The sequence below is a fragment of the Podarcis erhardii genome, assembly GCF_964252035.2.
Source record: "Podarcis erhardii genome assembly, chromosome: 8".
NCBI lineage: Eukaryota > Metazoa > Chordata > Lepidosauria > Squamata > Lacertidae > Podarcis > Podarcis erhardii.
The window spans coordinates 81,317,924-81,340,255 of NC_138499.1; the positions used below are offsets into that span (position 1 = coordinate 81,317,924).

The 22,332-nt window shown below is 44.0% G+C and overlaps 2 protein-coding genes and 1 long non-coding RNA gene across 3 annotated transcripts in view; 1 reads left to right on the top strand and 2 right to left on the bottom strand.

Annotated features, from left to right (window-relative positions):
• Positions 1-3,915: 3,915 nt before the first annotated feature.
• Positions 3,916-14,418, bottom strand: ROPN1L (rhophilin associated tail protein 1 like). Its single transcript, XM_081872911.1, has 6 exons — positions 14,285-14,418; positions 12,751-12,917; positions 11,901-12,024; positions 11,537-11,698; positions 5,667-5,842; positions 3,916-4,046 (listed from the first exon to the last, which is right to left on the bottom strand). The coding sequence occupies exons 2-6, from the start codon at positions 12,879-12,881 to the stop codon at positions 3,989-3,991; spliced, it is 651 nt and encodes a 216-aa protein (XP_081729037.1). The 5' UTR covers positions 12,882-12,917; positions 14,285-14,418; the 3' UTR covers positions 3,916-3,988.
• Positions 14,419-14,537: 119 nt separating this feature from the next.
• On the top strand, positions 14,538-19,155 carry LOC309347950. The gene is made up of 3 exons (XR_014159067.1): positions 14,538-14,726; positions 15,352-15,616; positions 19,045-19,155. It is a non-coding gene; the product is annotated as an uncharacterized lncRNA (long non-coding RNA).
• The window catches only part of MARCHF6 (membrane associated ring-CH-type finger 6), a 45,572-nt gene continuing 39,377 nt past the window's right edge, over positions 16,138-22,332 (bottom strand). The window contains exons 24-26 of the mRNA XM_081872655.1: positions 21,242-21,374; positions 19,019-19,154; positions 16,138-18,464 (exon numbers count right to left, since the gene is read on the bottom strand). Of these exons, the coding sequence (XP_081728781.1) occupies positions 18,374-18,464; positions 19,019-19,154; positions 21,242-21,374 (360 nt within the window). The 3' untranslated portion in view covers positions 16,138-18,373. The remainder of the gene's footprint in view (positions 18,465-19,018; positions 19,155-21,241; positions 21,375-22,332) is intronic.

Here is a 22,332-nt window from a genome sequence, read left to right on the forward strand (position 1 = left end):
ACTAAGGTAAACTGCGCATGTATGCATAAAAATAGCATTCAAACATAGTTACACATGGGGAAATTGCATATAGAAATGTGTATATTAGGAGAAAATCAAAATATTTTACTGGCAATACATTTAGAGAGATACAGTGGTACCTCTAGATACGCACACCTCTGGTTGTGTATCCTTCAGGATGCGAACGAGGCAAACCCGTATTTTTCCAGGTTTCGCCGTGCGTGCATGTGCAGAAGCGGTCCCTCCAATTGCAGAAACCTCGGGATCCGACCAGAGCTCTGGAACAGATCCCATCCGCAACCGGAGGTACCACTGTATAATCATAAACAGATTAAGAAATGTGGAGAACTGAAGACTGGAAAAATGAGATAAGGATAAACCCAAGCTGGCATACCTGTCCATTCCTACCTCTGATCCACAGGCCAAGTCTGCCATCATGATGTCATATGTGATGCCAGCTGTGAGAAAAGTAGAGATGCAGCTGAATCAATGGGGAAGTCAATCACACTGATGGTTCCTGCAGAAAGTGGCTTTGGCAGCTCTATGCTAGATGCTTTGCCAAAAGCCTGACATCCAGCTGACTTGTGACTGACAGGTGGGCCCACCTATCAGAGTTGGCCCACAGGGGTGGGGATAAACAACAATCTGGCCCACCTGGCTTTAAAGGTTCACTACCTCCTGCATTAAGATATGCAAATGAGAATTTGTCTCCTCTACTGCTGTTGTGTGGGAATTTCAGTAGGTGCAGCTTTTATGAAGCCCTAAATTATATGTTGTGCACCTACCGAAACCTCGAGACCATGCACCAGTTTCAAATGTAAAAAGACCCACAACTTGTCAAACTTCAAATGGTGGGGGTTGGGGGTGGGGAGATAAGGATCTAACCTGGCCGGATCATTTCCCATTCATAGGAATTGGTTAGTAAGCAGACTTGTTAAAAAAAAAAAAAATCCACCAAAATAGATAATTGGCCGAACTCCAAATTAATTAGTTTCTTTATGTTTTAAAACATGGTTGGGTCATAGTTTAACAGCAAAAATTTAACCATGTCTAAGTTCTATCCAATCAATGGTAACTGGAATTAGGATTGTAGCCTAAATTGCCTTGGTCTAAATAAATCTTATGTTTTTCATGACTCTCTGGTTTGGAACACTCGTTTGTTTTGATCATTTGCATGCTTCATGGGCTTATTCCTCCCTACCACTTGAATGTCCACAAAACCATGTTACATCTGTGACCTAACACAAACATTGCCATTTATGTTGTATCCTTGCAGAAACAAAGAAACAGAGGTCAAGATCCCAGCTGACAGACAATGAGTGATCGCTTTGCAGATCTGGCAGCAAAAGTCAACTAAGGTCTGGAGAAAATTGTTACAGCTATACTGTGTGGTATTTGAAAATCACAAAACATATGAAATGATTTGGTACTCTTGCTGAGGCATCCTCATCCTCATCCCTTCCCTCCTATCTTGAATTATTCCACCCTTTTCCCCAGTCCACATATTACTTTGTGCATGATGACACCCTTTGATTAAAGACTATGTAAAGCTAGCAAAAAGGTGGAATTATTGGGACTTGGCTGCTCTGGGCTGTATTACAGCCAGTGGACATTGCAGTTATCTAGTCACCTATGATTAGAAGAAATTGAAATGAAATGAAATGAAATTAATTTATTACGGTCATAGACCAGAAAGAAAACAAAAAACAACGGTAGTTTACAAGGGGAGTAATGGTGTCAATTAAAAAAACTATACATAAAAGCAATACACATATGCACACACACACACACGCGCACACACGCGCTACAATATATGTATAGACTTAAAAAAAAGAGTGGGCTTGTCCAGGGGTCAAGTCTTTTACTTTTTTACAGCTAATGCCCTCCGCTTGATCGCAGCCGCAGAAAATTTGGCCACTTTCAGTGTTACTTCTGGGTTTTTATCTCCTAGTAGGATTTTCAGCCGCTGAGATTCAGATTGACCTGGAAATTTCTGAACGATAGGGGAAATAAACAGTGACCTGATATCCCCATAGAGGTCGCAGTGTAGCAACACGTGTGAAGCCGTTTCCACCTCTTTCAGACCACATGGGCAGACTCGTTCAGCATAGGGTTTGCCCACGTATCTGCCCTTTAGTAAGGCAGATGGCAGTACATCAAATCTGGTAAGGGTAAACGCCCGCCTGTATTTTGCGATTTGTAAATCCAGCAAATATGGTGTTAGATTGAACCCTTTTCCATAATCTTGGATAGCTGGATATTTATCTATCTTGCTCATATGGTCCTGAAGCTCTACATCTCCTATTCGCTGGCTCACCATCCTTTTAGCCTTTTCAAAACCTATGATTAGAAGAAATTGCTTTCAGGCCTGGTTCCATTGCTAAGAAGTTGTAGCATTGTGCTACAAGTCCCAACTGTGAACACTTACCCTGATGTAATGGCAGTATAAACTGTGGCCCTATGCTGATCTTAGCCAGTGCTATTTTTCACCCAGTGTGTGTGTGTGTGTCTGTCTGTCTGTCTGTCTGTGTCTGTCTGTCTGTCTGTCTGTCTGTCTGTCTGTGTCTTCTTTGATTTTTGTGTTTTTATATGATGGTCAGAATGGCGGCAGCCCTGCAGAGTTAAGAATATTACCAAACAACAACTACTACTACTACATTCAGGTGAGTTCTGAATAGCTTGGTAGAATGTAAATTCTTGCAGGACTCAAAACATAAAACTTGCATGTATTAAATCAAGTATATTTGCAGGAACATTTGAGAGCCACTTCTTCCTTCCAAGACAGATGGTAGTTTCTTAAATTTGATGAAGCAGTCTGTCAGATTGCCCTGTGGCAGCAGAGGGTAGCTGGATGGGCAACCACAGGAGGGGCTGAGCAGAAATGTGAAGAACTGATTAAGATTTGAAAAATGAAAAACCAAAATTGACAACATTCACAGACGTCTACCTGAAGCAAACTAGAGTTTGCAATTTGAGAAAACCAGCAAACTGGCTTGCACTTGCACACAAATCCCATAATGATCCTGGAAGTTGTGAAGAAGGGTGGGAGACTAGAGTACATGAGGCCAGAGGCCCTTAGGGGCTTGTTCACAAAGCACCCATCCTCTTTTACTAACATAATAGCAGTTTGGGGGGGAATCAGCTCTGCTACTCCTGCTCCACCATTCTATGAATGTCTTTTTATGTCTCTTTGGATGCTGATGTTTCCAGGGGTGCCACATATGATCTTACTACACGTTTCCTCTTTCATAAGGAGTGGGAGACACAAACATGTCCCTCTTTCGTAAAACAAATACTCTCCTCTTCCCACCTAGACCTGCTTCAATATAACATGAAGGGCATCATGCTAATGATACTGGATTGGGGCTAGCATGTTGAAATACTTGGGAAGAAAACAAGGCTTAAGTATTTTGCAGATGTGATCATTAACCAAGTCAGCATCTTTTCAAGATTATTAATTACTAACTTGCTGATCCTACAAAAACAGGAAACATGTCATCTTATTTCCTCTAAATTAAATCACCTGCACTCTAAACCAATTAATCCATTTCTTTATGAGAGTGAAGGTCTGAATCAGCTGACTCAAGACAGCTTTGTGCAAGTTCAAAGTTGAATACATATTGAGCTGGTGATGTCAAAGGAATAAACATGACGTTTAGAAGACATCTGAAGACAGCCAGTGTAGTGTAGTGGTTAAGAGCAATAGACTCGTAATCTGGTGAGCCGGGTTCTCTTCCCCGCTCCTCCACATGCAGCTGCTGGGTGACCTTGGGCTAGTCACACTTCTCTGAAGTCTCTCAGCCCCACTCACCTCACAGAGTGTTTGTTGTGGGGGAGTAAGGGAAAGGAGAATGTTAACCGCTTTGAGACTCCTTCACAATTTCATGAACATAAAGGACACTACTACAGGTAGCATATTATTAACTTAAAAATTCTGTACTTTATGTCAGATAATGTTATGTTATCCCACATTCTCTTAAGTCCAGATTTAAGGTTTCTTTAGCGGACGGAAATCTGCAACTCCAACCATATCTTCCTTGCGTGACCTAAATTACAAGAAAACATATTACTTTTCATTATTAATGCCCAAAGAAACTTAATTTCAGTTTACATTCATTCTGTGGTACTTCCTCTCATCCCATTTGGATGCAATTCTAAGATGAAAACATTTGCATAAAATAAGAGGAACTCACGGTAATATTTTCAGAGATGTGTATAAGGATATTTCTATTCCACAAGCAAGATACCCCCAAATCTCTATATGTATGTACCTTCCTGTTTAAATCGTGTACATCAACAATAAGCTAGGATAACAGCATTATAATATAACAGCCAAAATAATATATTAATATTACCCTATTAATAAGGTGGGTTATAATGTAGCGAACTGTTAAGGTCGTATCATATCCAGCCTTTACTAAAATAAAGTGTGTATTTGGAGGTGAAAAGTAGTTTGAATATATTTCTCTAAGCATGGCCATCCCCATAATTATATGCTAGATACCACAGTACTGCATAGATGTAATAGTCCCAATGCAAATGTAACAGCCTGCCCCTGGGCTCACACATGGACTCAATTTTCTCTGACATGAGTTTAGAAACTTTCACTATTTTAGATTAACTGTGTGCAGCTAGCCATGTCATCCAAATCCAGACAAACTGGTTAATCTGAACTACAGCTAGGGGAAATGAGCCAACTTCAAGCCATAGTTTGTGAAGCTGGCGTTTTTTCACTAACCATAGTTAAAATTAACCACACAAGAGTTTGGACCACATGCTACGCTATGGTTAATCTAAAAGGGAAGCAGGAGGGCTGGGGAAGGACAGCAACTCAAGCTTCTGCTTTGTGTTAGAAGGCTCCAGGTTCAATTCCTGGCATACCCAAGTAGGGAAAGACTCTCTGCCTGAAGTGTTTGAGACAATGCCAATCAGTATAGACAATACTAGATGAACCAGTAGGACACAGCTTTCTATGAACCTAAGCTTCCAGTGTCCTAATTACCACCATGTTGGAGGAGTGGATGGAGTGCAGGGAACATACACAAGCATGGGGGAGGCTAGGCACATTTTCATCGCACTGAACCACTGCTTACTGTTAGATCTGACTACAGCCAGTTTCCCAATCTCTTAACCATGGTTAAAAGATCAGGACAAAAGCACGTTTTCTCCTCTCAACTGCCACATTAATCTCCTTATCCCTTCATTTTTCAGCCTAAAGTATTGAGTAGAATTACGTTTGCAGCAAGCCTAACCGTAGCTGACTTTAAACAGAATTTGAAACTGGTTTGCAAGCTAGGATTAAAGGTAACCATGGTTAGCATAAGCCTCAGTGCAGATTAATATTTTCCACTCTAATTTAATTCTCAATTTAAAACAGGCAAATATTATTAATATTTTTAAACTTTTTATTGCTGTTTTATTTTTTCCTTCGGTAACCAAATTCTCAACTCAGCTGTACAAACTACATTGTAAGAAGCTGCAAGAAGCAGCTACAGGGGAAACTTCAAAGAGCAATTCTCCTTCAAAACTGGTGAAAAAATAATATGTTAATCTGATCGTGAAAACTATAGCTTCAGAAGAACAAATAAAAAGAGCCTGCTTGACTAAAATGCAGTTCCAAGCCAAATCTGGATTCTATTACATTCAGACATCCAATTAATACTTACACTTGTTCTTTAAGAGCCTTGAGGAATTTCTCAGTAGATTCCTCCGTTATCTCCTCATCTAAGCTAGCCAAGTAGCTATAGATAAATGCAAAAGTGTCATATGGAATGCGGGCTGCTCCACCTTCTGGATCATTTGTAAGAATTTCACAGGCATGTTTCATAGAAGTGAGTAAGGACTGAAAAAGAGAAAAAGCAAGCATACATTAGCAGCCTGTTATGTACTGAGTCGAATAGGACCCAAACTGCAGCAGTCTGATTGGTCCTAGAACAATAGGATCCAAAAGGCAGCAGTCTGATTGGTCCTAGAACAATGCAGCAGTATGATTGGTTGGCAGGAACCACCCAATCATGCTCCAGATTGAAGTGAATCCACAACCTGATTGGCTTACAGTAGAATTCCGGAATTAGCCAATCATGTGCAGCCCATTGTGTAAATAATGTATATAAAGCAGATACTTGAGGGGACATTCATTCCTCCTCACCACTATGAGCTGAATAAAGAGCATGAAATCACTTTGCGACTCTGAGTATATTTCACTGGCGACGAAGGTGGGATCCCGCTGAGCTGACTGCCACACACAGCACCGCAGCACCGCCACCTGCCGCACCGCTGCCTCGCACCGTGTATCCAGGCTTCAGCTCCGGGACCCAAGGAACTCAGAATGGCCACTGACAGCAGCTTCACACCGTTCAACCCAGCATCTGGAGACTGGGAAGCGTACGCCTCCCGTTTCACCTTCCTCCTAGAAGCCAAAGGGGTCACCGATGAGGAAGACGCCAAGAAGAGGGCAATATTCTTCAGCGTTTGCGGAGAGGAGACATTTGAAATCGCCCGGGCTCTCCTTGCGCCTGAAGACGTTGCTACTGTTCCATACAAAACAATAATGGAACAGCTGAAGGGGCACTTTTCGCCACAGCCCTCAGTGGTGGCTCGTCGAAATGCCTTCTACGCAAAGCGGCAAGCCCCTGGGGAAACCATAACTGGGTTTGTGACCTCTCTCCGCCAAGCCGCCCGGTTCTGCAACTTCTCAGAGCTGGAGAACATGCTTCGTGACCGCCTCGTCGGTGGCCTGAGGGATGAGAAGCTGCAACGACGCCTCTACGCTAAGAAGAACCTAACGTTCCAGGTCGCTCTGGAGGAGGCCCTGGCAACGGAAGCTGCCGAGAGGTCGACGCAAGAGGCACGGCCGAGCCAGCCATCCCAACCGAGGGTCCACCACGAAGACCTCACCGACGACTCAGGATCTGACAGGGAGGAGGTGCACCGAGTACAGCAGCGCACTCAAGCAGCCCACATACCACAGCTGCCTCGACGAGAAGGAGGGAACTGCGCAAGCTGTGGTGAAAGTCACGAGAGGAGGACCTGCCGTTTCCGCAACGCAGAGTGCAGGCAGTGCAGAAAAGTGGGACACATCGCCCGGGTGTGTCGGGCTCGGCCCACCCGACGCCAGGCATCAGATGACCAATCCAAGAACCCCAGGTCCCGGGGCCCAACGCACCAAGGCAACTCGACGGAGCTCACGGACTTTCAGGTATACCAGTTGCCCCACCCCAATGTAGAGAAAATTTATGTAGAGGTAAAGATAGAGGGGGCCCCATGCCGCATGGAGCTTGACACGGGTTCAACTCTATCCATAATCTCGGCAAGGACCTTAAGGAAACTGTGTCCTACTGGGGGTCCCAAACTCAGGCCGGCCCCATTCACCCTCCGGGACTTCCAGAAACGCAAGGTCCCCACAATGGGGGTGGGGACCTTCAGGGTGCAATACCGAGGGCGGACGCGGCAACTGGACTTACTTGTGGTCAAGGGCCCCTACATTAGCCTACTGGGATTGGCATGGTTTGGACCACTGGGGCTAGCTGTCACTGGGGTGAACCACACTAGCTTACAAGTGGACGTGGATGCCATATGCAAGGAATTTCCGGGGGTTTTCGACGGGAAATTGGGACAGTATACGGGCCCCCCCATTGCTCTACAGCTTGACCCCGCAGTACGACCGGTCAGGCTCAAGGCCCGCCGGGTCCCGTTCGCCCTGAAACCCCGTATCGACGAGGAATTGGACCGGCTCATGGAGCAAGGAGTGTTGGAACCGGTGCCTAATGCCCCCTGGGAAACCCCAATCGTCACACCTGTCAAGCCTAATGGTTCAGTCCGCATCTGCGCAGACTACAAATGTACCATAAACAAGGCCCTCATGGCCCATGCATACCCAGTGCCAGTGGTCAGCCATGTCCTTGCCACCCTGGCTGGGTCGAAAATTTTTGGCAAGCTGGACTTGGCCCAAGCATATCAACAGCTGCCAGTAGATGAGGCCACAGCAGAGGCACAGACGATTGTGACGCACAGAGGAGCATTCAGGGTAAAGCGGCTGCAATTCGGTGTCAGCGTGGCGCCAGGCATCTTCCAGAATCTAATGGACTCTCTTCTTAAAGGGATTCCTGGCGTCACCCCCTTCTTCGATGATGTGTTGATTGCCGGGCCCACACCAGAGGAGTTTGAGGACCGCCTCCGCACCGTTCTGCACCGTTTCCAGACAGCGGGCCTCAAGGTGAAGCGGGAAAAATGTCTACTTGGAGTGCCCCAGGTGGACTTTCTGGGATTTATGGTGGACGCAGAAGGGGTCCACCCGACTGGGGACAAGGTACGGGCCATTTGTGATGCCCCAGCGCCCAAGAACAAGACTGAACTGCAGGCCTTCTTGGGACTATTGAACTTTTACCATTCCTTCCTTCCCCACAAGGCGGCGGTAGCGGAGCCCCTACACAGGCTCCTGGACAAGCGGGCCCCTTGGGTGTGGGGCCAGCGCCAGGAGGCCGCATTCCAGGCAGTCAAGGACTTGCTTGTCTCAAACTCGGTCTTGGCACACTTCGACGAGAGGCTGCCGGTGGTGCTAGCATGCGACGCCTCGCCCTATGGCATTGGCGCTGTCCTGGGACACCAACTCCCAGATGGAAGAGAGGTACCGGTAGCATACTTTTCCCAGACACTCAACGAAACCGAGCGGAACTACTCGCAAATCGACAAGGAGGGTCTGGCAATCGTGAAGGGAGTAAAAAAATTCCATGATTTCTTGTACGGGCGGCCCTTCACCGTGGTGACTGACCACAAGCCGTTGCTTGGCTTGTTTGCCCCCGAAAAGCAGACCCCCCAAGTGCTGTCTCCTCGTGTCCTCAGGTGGTCAATTTTCCTTGCCAGCTACCAGTATGCACTGATTCACCGCCCTGGGAAGGCGATGGGCCATGCGGACGCCCTCAGCAGGCTACCACTACCGGAAACAGGCCCCGACCCAGCACCAGCACAAGAGGTTATGAGCCTGGAGCTGCTTCCCGACCGCCCTATTCAGGCACAAGAAGTTGCACACCATTCCAAGAAAGATAGGGTCATCTCCCGGGTCCTGGACTGGGTGTGGAGGGGATGGCCCAGCAGCAGCCCTGGGCCAGAATTCGCCGGCTACACAACCCGCAAACATGAACTGTCGGCCCACAAGGGGTGCCTGTTATGGGGAAGCAGGGTCGTTGTTCCCCAGCCCCTCCGCGAAAGGGTCCTCACAGCCCTACACGAGACACACCCAGGGGTAGTAAGAATGAAGGCCCTGGCCAGGAGTTATGTGTGGTGGCCGGGGATCGACGGAGAGATAGAGGCCTGGGTCAAACACTGCCAGGCCTGCCAAGAATCCCGCCCAGATCCCCCAAGGGCCCCAGTCCAGTCCTGGGAGTCCGCCCGAGCACCATGGTCACGCCTGCATGTGGACTTCGCTGGCCCCTTTCAGGGGAAAACATTCTTCATAGTGGTGGACTCCTACACCAAATGGCTGGAAGTCGCACTGGTACCATCCACTTCTACGTCTGCAGCCATCCGGGTACTACGTAAGCTGTTTGCAACCCACGGGCTCCCTGACACTCTCGTCTCAGACAACGGGACTGCATTTACGTCAGGAGAATTCCAAACCTTCACAGCGCAGAACGCCATCCGCCACATCCGTTCGGCGCCATTCCACCCTGCCACCAATGGCCAAGCAGAACGCATGGTGCGGACCACCAAGGACACCCTTCGCCGCATGACACAAGGGGATTGGGAGTACCGCCTTGCCACATTCCTCCTAGCACAGCACAGCACCCCCAGCTCAACGACTGGCCGGAGCCCCGCTGAACTACTAATGGGTCGGCGCCTTGCAATCAGATTGGACCGCCTTCACCCCGATAGAGCTCAGGATGAGGTAGTGGTGGGGGAAGGCTGGAACCCCCGGACCTTTGAGGCCCAGGACCCAGTGTACGCAAAGAATTTTGGGGCAGGCCCTGCATGGGTACCCGCCACAGTCACCAGAGTCACTGGCCCCGTGTCGTACGAGGTGCTAACAGATGGGGGGCAATGCTGGCGCCGCCACTGCGACCAGATACGCCGACGATTCCCGGGAGAAAACCAGGAGGAGGAGGACGGGTCAGAGGAGTCCCAAGGGAACAGTGGGGCAGTGAGGCTCATAGAGCAGCAGGGGCCAGCAGGAGAGGCAGAATCAGTAAATACAGAGAGGACCCGTGAGGCCGAAAGGACACCGGAACCAGAACCACGACTGAGCGAGTCGGTTGCACCAGACCAAACAGCCCCATCACAGCCAGCATCCTTGGAACACGAGCCAGAACCTGAACCCCGGACGAGGGAACACCCCAGGCCACAACGCACACGTAGGCCGCCAGCGTACCTTGAGGACTATGAATGCGACCTCCCGGGCAGGACTGGAACTTAGAGGGGAGGGGTGTTATGTACTGAGTCGAATAGGACCCAAACTGCAGCAGTCTGATTGGTCCTAGAACAATAGGATCCAAAAGGCAGCAGTCTGATTGGTCCTAGAACAATGCAGCAGTATGATTGGTTGGCAGGAACCACCCAATCATGCTCCAGATTGAAGTGAATCCACAACCTGATTGGCTTACAGTAGAATTCCGGAATTAGCCAATCATGTGCAGCCCATTGTGTAAATAATGTATATAAAGCAGATACTTGAGGGGACATTCATTCCTCCTCACCACTATGAGCTGAATAAAGAGCATGAAATCACTTTGCGACTCTGAGTATATTTCACAGCCATACGCTACAATAAAGTGAAGTGATGAAAGTACATAGTGATCTGTGCATAGCCACTGCAAGAGCCACATCAAACACCAATGATATATTAGCAAAAAGTATGGAAATTGTGTAGAAATTATCATGTGTGATGATGCTGCATGTTTCCAATTTATTGCATCTGCCAGGAAGTCATGGCTAATTTCACAGAGATGTACTGGAAAACTGCACAGAAGCATGTGCCATCACCAGGCTGTAACAATCTATTAGGATTCACATGCTTTTTTCTACATGTTTTCTGATTAATGCATTCATAAAATCTGAAGCACTCCTCAGTTTACTAGTGTAATCCTAAAAGGTGATAGGTAATCTGTTTATAAGCCAAAAAAGAAACTCAGTATAACATTAAAAAAAAGAATGCCATCCAGTGCAACTAAACAGGCATAACCGAATGGCACCATGGAATGAATCTGCAATTCAGGTACATGTTACTCCTAATTTCTGCTATGACATGGTCTCTTAACTTCTACTTAAACTGAAAATTTCAGATAATTTGCTCTTGGTGAATATTAGGAACCAAATAAATGATACTGTTAAGGAAGAATCATGTCACCTCTGTAAAGAATGATGAATGTGAAACTGTTTCCAAATTTTGAAAAGCAGATTTACAAAATTTAAAAGTTGAAAAACTGTGATCTAAGGCATGTCTCAAAATCCAGAGAGAGAGAGAGAACATAAATATAGAATCTTGATCTTTCAAAATTCTAAACACTGAAAACAGGTACACATTATGTTTGACAGGCCTACATACCCCACCAAGAGCGCTACATGCAAGGGCAAAGAACTTCATCCATTCCACTCCTTCTGCAAAATTGCCCAGTCGAAGAAGGTTGCGGAGCTGTTCCATTGGCAAGCACAGGTTTTTCCACTTTCTCTGAAGGTCCGATATTTCCACAGTTTCCTTTTCAGAGAGCTTTAAAAACACATGTACATCATAAAGAAACCATAAGAAAACAGCATGGAAAGTTAAGTTACTTCTAAAGAACATTCATTTTAGATGTTTAAATCATTTTAAAATCTATACAGCGTTCTCCCTAGGCTGCCAGCTGTTTTTTAAAAAAATTCTAAAGATGTTTCATAGGAATACTGAGGACACATTTTGCAAAAACTTTTACCTGTTTATGCAAAATTTTAAGGAGTCCTGGAGTCAGACCAGTGTCATTTTTCTGTGTGGCTACTGGCCTTTCAAGACGGTCCTTCACAGGAAGAGGTTCTCCATTTGACAAAGCATAGAAATACCTATGATAGCACAAATGCAAAAATATGGTTCAGGTCAAATAAAGAAATATTCAAAATCAGTACATGAATTTAAAGGTCAAATGTGTGTAATGGTGGCCCAATAGGCCCTTTCAGTGAGAAAAAGCCATTTCCTGTTAGGGTGGAAGGGAATAGGGAGACTTTTCCTCCCATAATGCAGGGAAACGTGGATTTAAAATTCCATGGGATGAGGCCTTGTGGGTGGAAAACTACTAATGGTAAAATAAATAAGCATCTCTCTCTGCCACAATTCTGCTACCCATTGGGAAACATTTATTTTCTCATTCTTAGAGGTTGTTCAGCTGCCATTGCACACCAATGCATTAATGTTGTTTAGGCCAAAATGCTCAAGATTGCCAATTTGGTTAGGACTTTGAGTGGACTGCCATTTCTCCATCCTTAGGAACTGTCTATTTTCAACTCACTGTTTTTATTATCTTTTTGTCTAAGCGAGACAGTAACATTCATGTGCCAAACCTGCCAAATTGGCTCATAACCTGCTAAACTGAGCAGGTTTCTGTACACACAAGAGTTCTCTAGCACACCTGCATCAAGCTGGACTGACCTCCCCTTGCATCAGGCACAAAAGTTGTGCAAGGGGCCTTTGCCTGTGCTGCCAGTTGGCCACTCCCACAGAGATGCTATCCAATAGTGATTGTTATGTGAAGACTTCTGGATCAGGGCCATTAGTTTCAGTTTTCTACTCACGCATAAGACCACTGAAGTACATCACGCGGTTGGGTCCTGATAGCAGCCTTGGTAAATTGTTTCATAATATCTGGCAGTTCAGGAGGAACATGGATCTGCTGCGCACAGAACATAACATCTGGAACAGGCATGGTTGTACTAGGTCCAAAACCAGAAAGCTAAGAGAACTAAAAAGAACATTATTCCTAAACAGATGACCCTCAAGACCCCTTCCAACTCTACAATTTTATGAAGCTATTTCAAGCTGTCTTACTTTGGATAACGAAAATTTACCTGGATAACTCAAAAGACATGTACTGGCCTTGCCACACCACCTGATCTTCTTGAACATGGTAGCATTATCATCGCTGTTTGTCGATCCTCCCTCCCTGGTCAAATTTCCCCACACATACGTAATAATTTACGTAATTATTTCCCCACACATACATAATAATCCCCACATACGTAATAATTTCCCTTTCTAGAACATTTCCTTCAGATTTGTTCTCAGCGCAAAATTTGTATATTACAGCATCAATACTAACACAAAAAGAGACCAAAAGTCACGAAGCATAGCTAATCAAGTAGATGCTTGTCTTAAAGGGCTGCAATCCTACATATAAAACTCAATCACGTGCCCACCTACTTGGAAGTAAATCCCACTGAATTCAATGAGGTGTTAGGCTTGTTGCCATCATTTATTAGGAATAAATACTATTGAATTCACTGGGAATTGCTTTCAAGCAAACATACTGGAAGTCTGAATTGAAGTGTGTGTGTGTGTGTGTGTGTGTGAGAGAGAGAGAGAGAGAGAGAGAGAGAGAGAGAGACACGCATTGTGGCTATGGGGTACCAGAGAGTGTCAACTACAGGAGCCTAAAGCGGACAGCTGATCCTGAAAATGTCCCTTCTTGTACAAAAAATCTGTTCTCACATCCAGCAGGCTTTTAAAAATAAGAATTTACAGTATGTGTGTAGGTTACGGACTGTTCTCTGCACCTATCATATACTGCTTTCAACAACAAAAAAGTGGTAAAAGGAGATCACCCTTGTACAACTGTGCACTGTACGCAATTGGGGGGGGGGGGGCTGTGATCGCACAGGATTAATCCTGGCTGTGCAAGAGATTCTGCACACGGGCGTAGCCAGGATCTATGTTGGGGGCGGGCAAAACCTCAGTCAGTTAAGGATTTCTATTGATTTATTTGATTTGGAGGAGGGTCGCTGCCCCCCTTGGCTACTTCCATGCATACACACACACACACACACACACACACACACACACACACACACACACACACACACACACACACACACACCCCCCCCAACCAACTGTGCCCTCAGAGTCTGGGAAAGAGACGGCAGGATTAATACCACAATGACTTATCACAAATGGGTGTGTGTGTGTGTGTGTTTTGTGTGTGTGTGTGTGTGTGTGTGTGTGTGTGTGTGTATTATGCAGTTTTTTGCCTCGCGAATGTCTCTCCCCCCCCCTCCGGGGTTGAAACAGCCCCCGGCGACTCGAGGAGAAGCGGCAGAAGCGGGGGCCATTTACCTCGCCGGGGCTTTTAAACCCCTCGCCCTCCCTCGCGCTCTTTCTCGAAAGGGACGAGGCGGCCCGCCGCCGCCGCCGCCGTTGAGTTGCTATGGCAGCGCGCTCGCGCCTCGCCGTCTCGTAGCAACCGCGAGAACCATAGAGAAGCGCGTGTGGGTGGGTGGGGGGGATGGTTGTTCGACGGAACGCCTAGAGCGACACTTGAAAAGACGCGTTCCGCGAGGACGCGAAAAGGGCGGGGGAGAAGGGGGGGAAACACTCTATGGTGAAAACCCCTCAGGTGCTTCGCTGTGGGAGCTGGGATAGAAAAGGCCTTCGAGCTTCGGGCCGGAACTGCAGTCTCTGTGTTGATTCGACGTTCTGTGGGCGGGGACGTCGGGGACGCAGGCGCAGTGGGAAGGGAAGGGAAGGGAAGGTGCGTTTAGGTTGCCCAACTACCAAGGTGGGTCATCATACTATATATATATATATATATATACACACACACACACACATACGATATATATATATATATATATATATATATATATATATATATATATATATATATCATATTTTATATATTTATAAATAATGTACTATATTATACATTCTCGTATACAGTATATGGCTTTTTTCAAAATAATGGGGTGCATTGGGACGATTTCAAAAGCATCAATCAGCGCTCTCCCCATTCTTTGGAAACAAGACAGAATCAAGCAATTGTTCACATTTTCAATACTGCTTTGATCTTTAAGAAGGGCCAGTTTTTTGTTTTAAAAAGTAAACATATAGGATCATAGAACTGTTGAGTTGGAAGGGACCTTGAGGAGCATCTATTCTAGTTCAACCTCCTGCAATGCAGAATAATCATTATTCCAATTATTATTGGAACTGAACGTTGCACTTTGATGTGTGTGATCTTCACATTCATGGTGTTCACAGCAGTGACTTGTAACAAGAGATTCACATTTTTAAGGATCCCAAAACGGTGCCAGAGTTGGGTGGCTAAGGAGAGATTACTGGGAGCAAGCCTATGACAGGGAACATAAGTTTCCGCACCTCGTAAATCCTGGTTTGCCTTTCAGCTGTCGCTTTTAGGTATGGAATTCTCTGAGGTGCTCACAAAACTCATCCATCCACAAGGATCCCTTGCTTCAAAGAATGGAAAAACTCCAAGCAGAGAAAGGGAGACATAGGTGTCTCCACTGAAACTAATGGGGACAGCTACTTGCACAGAAGAGACCTGCATTCAGTCAGAATGCAGTGTCTCTCAAAACTATGCACTGTGTCTCAAAACTAATCTCTACAGTCTTGAAGACTGGAAACTCGCTCAGACACTCCGTGCACCAGGTACTGAAGAATGTTCTCATGGCACCACAGAAAGTTACCATCCTACTAGCACTTGGAATATATATATATAGCTGAACAGCTTAATCGGAACACAGTTTTGTTCCTACAGTATTTTTTGATTTACTGACGTCAATCCCATGCCATTGTTTATGGTTATATAAAAAACCCCTACAAATATCACCTTCCTTTGGCAAGTATTCTTGGGCTTGCAAACTTGGGCTTTTCTTCTTTTTCATTTTAAAGTACGTTTCTAGTCCTTGGAGGCAACAGCAAAACATATAGGAAATGGGTGGTGAGATATGGATAGCGAGTATGAAGCACCCCACATACTTCCCTTCCCATTACTAATAGAAGCACAATACATAAACTTGGGAGTAAGTGCACTTAATTTGTGTAATTGATACAAGTAAACAGAATCCAGTTTCATGTTGGCAGCCTTTGGTTCTACCCGCTCCACTCCCTTTAGAACAGAACACACACAGCCCTGCTTTGTGCTGCAATAAGATAGCAAGTGCCAAGGCTTTTTCTTAATAAACTTTAATAATCTTTGCAGATCAGGTTGTCCGGGATAAAAACAAAAATTACAAGATACTGCATTTCTGCAAAATGCTACAGGAAAAAGCACAGCATCGCTGGCAATATCCCAGTGGTAAGACTGCTTGGATATTAAAAACAAAAACAAAGACCATCAATGACAGATAATTGTGCAACCAAACACGTGTATTACCAGAAAATGCAGTATTTGGGGGTAAAATATGCTCCTGTACAGAAAAGTACACCATTATAAATATTGAAATGTGTAATATTTGCATGTCCCAGAGGATCAGGCACAAAAGACTCAAAATTAAGATCTTTGTACAGTGAATTAGAAGTGTTTTTGGCCATCTCTCATTACTATGCTCTTTTTATTTGGAATTTTGTGAAATATTTATTTAGAAATAAACCTCAAGTGTATCAACATATTTTATAGCCCAGAATGTCTAAAATGAGGTAATGCTGCAAAATACCAAAGATGGACCTCTTGTTAGATAGTCCAGTTGGATAGTCCAGTTCCACTTCTATTACACAATTCTACTATTCTACTGGGCATGAGCTTAGATTGTCAGAAATCTTAACTCCAACCACCACCTCTGCCCCCCAAACATGGAACCAGAACAGCTCTCAACATATTTCTGCTTTTTCTTTCAAGCACATAGACATATCCTGAAGACAGTAGACAAATTCCTTGGTAACCTATTCAATACACATAATTAAATATACATGATGTTCAAGGACACAGTCCTGAGTGGCCACACAACTGCATAGCATTAATGTTTCTCAATACAATAAACCTAAATCAATTTCTCACTGTTTTTGAATAGGATGTGTGTTTTAAGCACACAACTGAACTGTACTTAAAGCTTCGGCATTGTTCCATTTGTCTGTCTCAGAACTATTTACATTAAAAATGCATATCTACCTGCAGAAAATAAGTAAACGTATAAAAATATGAGAATTGGTGAACTTGATTGGGAGGGCCTCTTCCTTAGCGCTATCATTGTAAAGATCAGCTCTTTATTTTATTTTTGGTTCTCTTTCTGCTGTTGTTAATACTATAAAGGTTTTCTCCCATAGAATCTACTAATTTCCCCCCAAAACCTCTAGCATTACTGCAAAATTAATGCTAACCATTTCTAGAATTACAAATGTTCATTTTTAATATGATATGGTATAAAGTCCATAGTAGAAATTGCAACTTTGGTTGTAAGAATGTTTCAGGCCACTCAAGAAAAAAAGAGGGTCTTTCATAGCAATGTTCCAGCCTTTATGTTCTCTGTGCTCTTGAATAAACTTGTCAGATAACCTTCTGCACTATTCTCTAGAGAGTAAATAAATCCTTGTAAGCATTTAAACTGTATAGCTTCAAAGATGTAAAAAGGAAATATTGGCTTATGCATTGGAAATGCATTCTTCCACAAACCTCTCAATTAGCAGATTTAAGTATTCCTGCCACTTAGCTCTAATGAACTTTGATTTAAGTGCTTAGAAATTCATTAAAATTCTGTCTTTCAGTGCCAAGGAATTAATGCCTTCCAGCCAAACAAGCAATGCCAAAACTGCTTGAAGGAGAAAAATTCATCTTGATTTACCAGTTACTGTACAATATTATAAACTTACACATGGAAAAAGATAATCAGGCAATAGAAAATTTACATCAGCTTTGATGTTATATAAAATGATAAAAAAAATGAAGCTTATGTGTTCTTGCCACAGCCACTTCACTGCTGACTGTAATGGTCATTTTGTTTTTATATTGATGAGCCCCCAGCTTTGCAAAAATTACATTTGGGAAATGGCCAGAGCCACCATAAAAATGCAACTGTTTTCTTTCTTTTTTTTTAAAAGTGTCTTGCCTCTTGCAGTATTGCTTTGTGGCACATATGTCAACAGAACAGCAGTCCAAAACAAAGTGGCAAGTAGATTTAATAAATTAATATTCTTTTAAAGATGTACAATGAACATTCATTTTTTAATTCAGGGTATTAGGGTATTGCTATTTACACATTTACAGATCTCAGCACTGATAACTTCAGAAGTTGCAGGTAAAGGGTGCACAGCCTTGACTGCTTTCTGAACGCCATGAGAAAAGTAAGCCAAAATTAAAAGATAAAAACCCAGCTGAGAGGATTGTTGGGAAAGACACCCAAAGAATGAAGACCAGTCAATGAAAAAGGACACAAAGGCAAGGGAAGATCAAGTAATTCCATGTGAGCGTTTCTATTCTTGTGAAGACTGAGGGGGTGGGGCTGGTGTCCCTTGTTTTCCAGTTTTCCTTTCGTAATTCACAAGTCGCTGCCCAACAAGGTACCTATGATTTAAAAAACAAGCAAACACACCATTATGTTTGGTCATCACATGCCGTTCAAAAAAAATAGTGGGCAGAGTAAATGGGGAAGTATTTTATTTAAAATACTTTGCTGATGGAAAATTTGCTTGCAGTCATTAAGATCCCAATAGCAAGTATATAGAATACATTTTTAAAGCTTCTTATATAAAATAATGGACATTCAAAGTACAGAAAGTTACGAATATTTTTATTTTGAACACCTGCTTGATCCCCTTTGCACATTCCAAATGGGCAGGCCATGGCATACCAACACGAATCGCTTCACAGAATTTCTGGTTTTGAAGAAAAGCTTTCAGTGTTTCCAGCGGCAGTGACATTATCATCTCTATTTAGACTCAGTAAATCTGATCCAGTATTCTGTCACCTCACTGTTCATCCCAGATGCTTCAGAAAAGGTTTAAAATACCACTTTCACAATGCTCCAAAATCTATCCATCACTTCTAGCTTCCTAAAACTTTAGCATACTAGTATTACTGCCCCAGAACTGATGAACTTTACTAATGTAGGTACTCACTTGTCATTTTTAATGTGTTCATAAAGGCGCTTGAACTGACGGACCTGGAAAGATAAGATCCCCATCAAAACCACCACCATGAGCAGAAAAGGATAAATTCGACGTTGCACTAGGTTTTGCATTTCAGGAGTGACACCTGCAAAAAAGTTAACAAGAGCAAATGAGCTAAAGGTTAAAATAAAGGCTTTGCATTTCAAATACTGGAACTGGAGCAACCAACAAGCAAAACTCTACCAATATCAACCTCTTGATTCTTGCCTTTCATATCACCAAGTGATACTGCCTTATGCTGCAGGGCTTGTCTCTTGCTGTGGGTGCTCAGCGGCTGCTGGTTTATGTGAACAGAGAAGAATTTTTCCTGAAACCTCTTCTGCTTACTGGTATTCAGATTTTTGTCAGCAAATAGGTTGCCAGAGTATCAGAACATTTCTGTCTTTGCAAAGCCGAATTCATAGAAGCTGGAGCTAATAAAGTTATGGCCTGTTTAATATCCAGTTTCATGTTTGGTTTATTACCATGCCACACACCCCACATATTCTGTAGGGACAACCATTTTTTATAATGGAAGCTCAGAACATGAACATGTTGGTTGTTGCTCAATAAGCCATTCTCCACTACCCTCTAGCAAGCTACTGCCACATACAGAACAAAATAAGTAATGCAGTGTTTTCTGGGGAAGGGCACATTGCTTATCTACAAGGAGAAGCCACTGACTACAGCCACACTGCAAATGCTGTAAAGTCTTCCAACTAGTATTTGTAATTTAGTTCTATGATTCACCTGAACAGCTCTGAAATGGAGAATTCGAAATACAAATAATTCTGAATCAATAATTCAATCTTGAATGCTGCAGCCATGTTTTTATTTGAGTGATTGTAAGTTCATTATGCATGGGACGCGGGTGGCGCTGTGGGTTAAACCACAGAGCCTAGGACTTGCCAATCAGAAGGTCGGTGGTTCGAATCCCCGCGACAGGGTGAGCTCCCGTTGCTCAGTCCCTGCTCCTGCCAACCTATCAGTTCGAAAGCACGTCAAAGTGCAAGTAGATAAATAGGTACTGCTCCGGTGGGAAGGTAAACGGCATTTCCGTGCGCTGCTCTGGTTCGCCAGAAGCGGCTTAGTCATGTTGACCACATGACCCGGAAGCTCTATGCCGGCTCCCTCGGCCAATAAAGCAAGATGAGCACCGCAACCCCAGAGTCAGTAACGACTGGACCTAATGGTCAGGGGTCCCTTTACCTTTAAGCTCATTATGTCCTAGATATACCATATTTTTCCGTGTTTCCCCCAAATTTTTTAAGTTTAAAATTGGGGGTTGTCTTATACATGGAATGTATACATGGAAAAAATATTTCTTAATTTAGGGCTCAAAAAATAGAGGTTGTCTTATACATGGGGACATCTTATAGATGAAAAATACAGTACTTCCAAGGTGACAAATGACAATGGGTGGAATTCAACACCACATTCTTCCAGTTCTTCCAGATAGAACAATCTCCCCTCTCCTCCCCCCATGTGTGGTTCAGGGGTTCTCCTGATGCCACCACCCCAAGCCAATTTCAGATATGCACAGGGTGAGGGGAAAGGAGCCCAGTTGCATAAGCGGAAGCCCTTGTGCAGAGTTTCCACCAACGATGCTGGTTTGGTGAATCCCATTCATTAGGTCTTTCTTCTGAATAGGGCTGCCCAATATTGTGTTGTCACTGAACTCTAAAATACTAGCTATTTTGTGGTAGTAGCCCTGCACCCCATCTGATTGTTGTTTATGTATTTTGTACAATTTCTGTATAAATATTCACATATTTAATAGGCTATCTTTGTTTACCTGAAATGATTCTTTTTAGGGTGATATTTTAGCCACCACCTTCAAATTTAGCACATATTTCTATTTCATTTTTAATGACCTAGAAGTACAATTCTTTGAAAACAAAAGCTGGGAATCTCTAAATTTCAGCTAAAGCCTACCAGCTGCTAAACAGCTTCAGGATCTATGTGTTGGCCAAAACTCTCCAAATGATGTAACATGATGGTTTTCACTGAAGCTAGCAAACGAAATACTTCTTGAACCTTTGGGCAAGATACAAAATGTGGTAAGTGAAGTACAGCTACCTAATGGATATGCTCGACAGAACACTCATTTGACATTCTCACAAAAGATTTCCCCCGATTCGTATCTTAAGCTGGGACCCACACAATGAAATCTGTATGCCCATCTGCACTTACCTAGTAAAGGTACAATACCAGAAGCTATGATGTAAGGTACACAAAGAGAAAGCAACAGAACTGAGATAACAGGCGCTGCAAGCTTCTGTATTATAAAGTGTAAGTCAATATTCCTAATTCCATTTGCATAAACCTGAAAAAATAAGACCACAGTCAAGATGCATGAAGGACAGCTGCCCGGCCCCTGCCATTAAACGTATTACAAACAAAAATCTCCATATTTATGATTAAGAAGGAATGACAGCATTATAGCATTAAAATATTAGCATTAAATGTGGCGGTTAATATTTTAATATCAGCATTAGCATGTAAACGATGGTTTAGTGCTATCTAGATGAGCTGCAGGCTGAAGCAAGCCCAAACAAATTACTAAGCCTGCATATCTCCCCCTCCATGCACAGCCAGGAGCAGTTCTGCAGAAAGTAGTTTCACTTACAAATTAAGGTTGGCTTGCTGCCTCTTACAAACCAGGAATCCTGGCTTACAACAAACTCTATTAGTTTATGAAGCCAGTTTCATAACCCATGAGTTGAAGTTAACGTGTTTTGAAACTTAATACAGTTTGCTGCAAGCCAGGAACTGTATCCCTGGTTCATAGGACTCAGCATTCTTCATTCTTTAAAAGCAAAGCTATTGTTTGCAGACACTTTGCTTGGGCACACTGTATCTCATCCACATAGAGCTAAACCACAGTTGAGTTTCCACATACAGTGGTACCTCTGGATGCGAACAGGATCCGTTCTGGAGCCCCGTTCGCATCCTGAAGCGAACGTAAGACGCGTCTGCGCGGGTCGCGTTTAGCCGCTTCCGCGCATGCGCGTGACGTCATTTTGAGCGTCTGCACATGCGCGAGCGGCGAAACCCAGAAGCAATGTGCTCCGTTACTTCCGGGTCGCGGGAGAGCGCAACCCAAAAATATTTAAGCTGAAGCGTATTCATCCCAAGGCATGACTGTATCACTAAACAGGTGTTTTAGTATATAAATCAACTAAAGCAGATTTGGGAAGGAGAGGGAGAGTTTTTGTGGCACAGGCAGAAACCTCTGTGCAAATGGGACAACTTGGTTGGACACAACCCATTATTTATGTCCT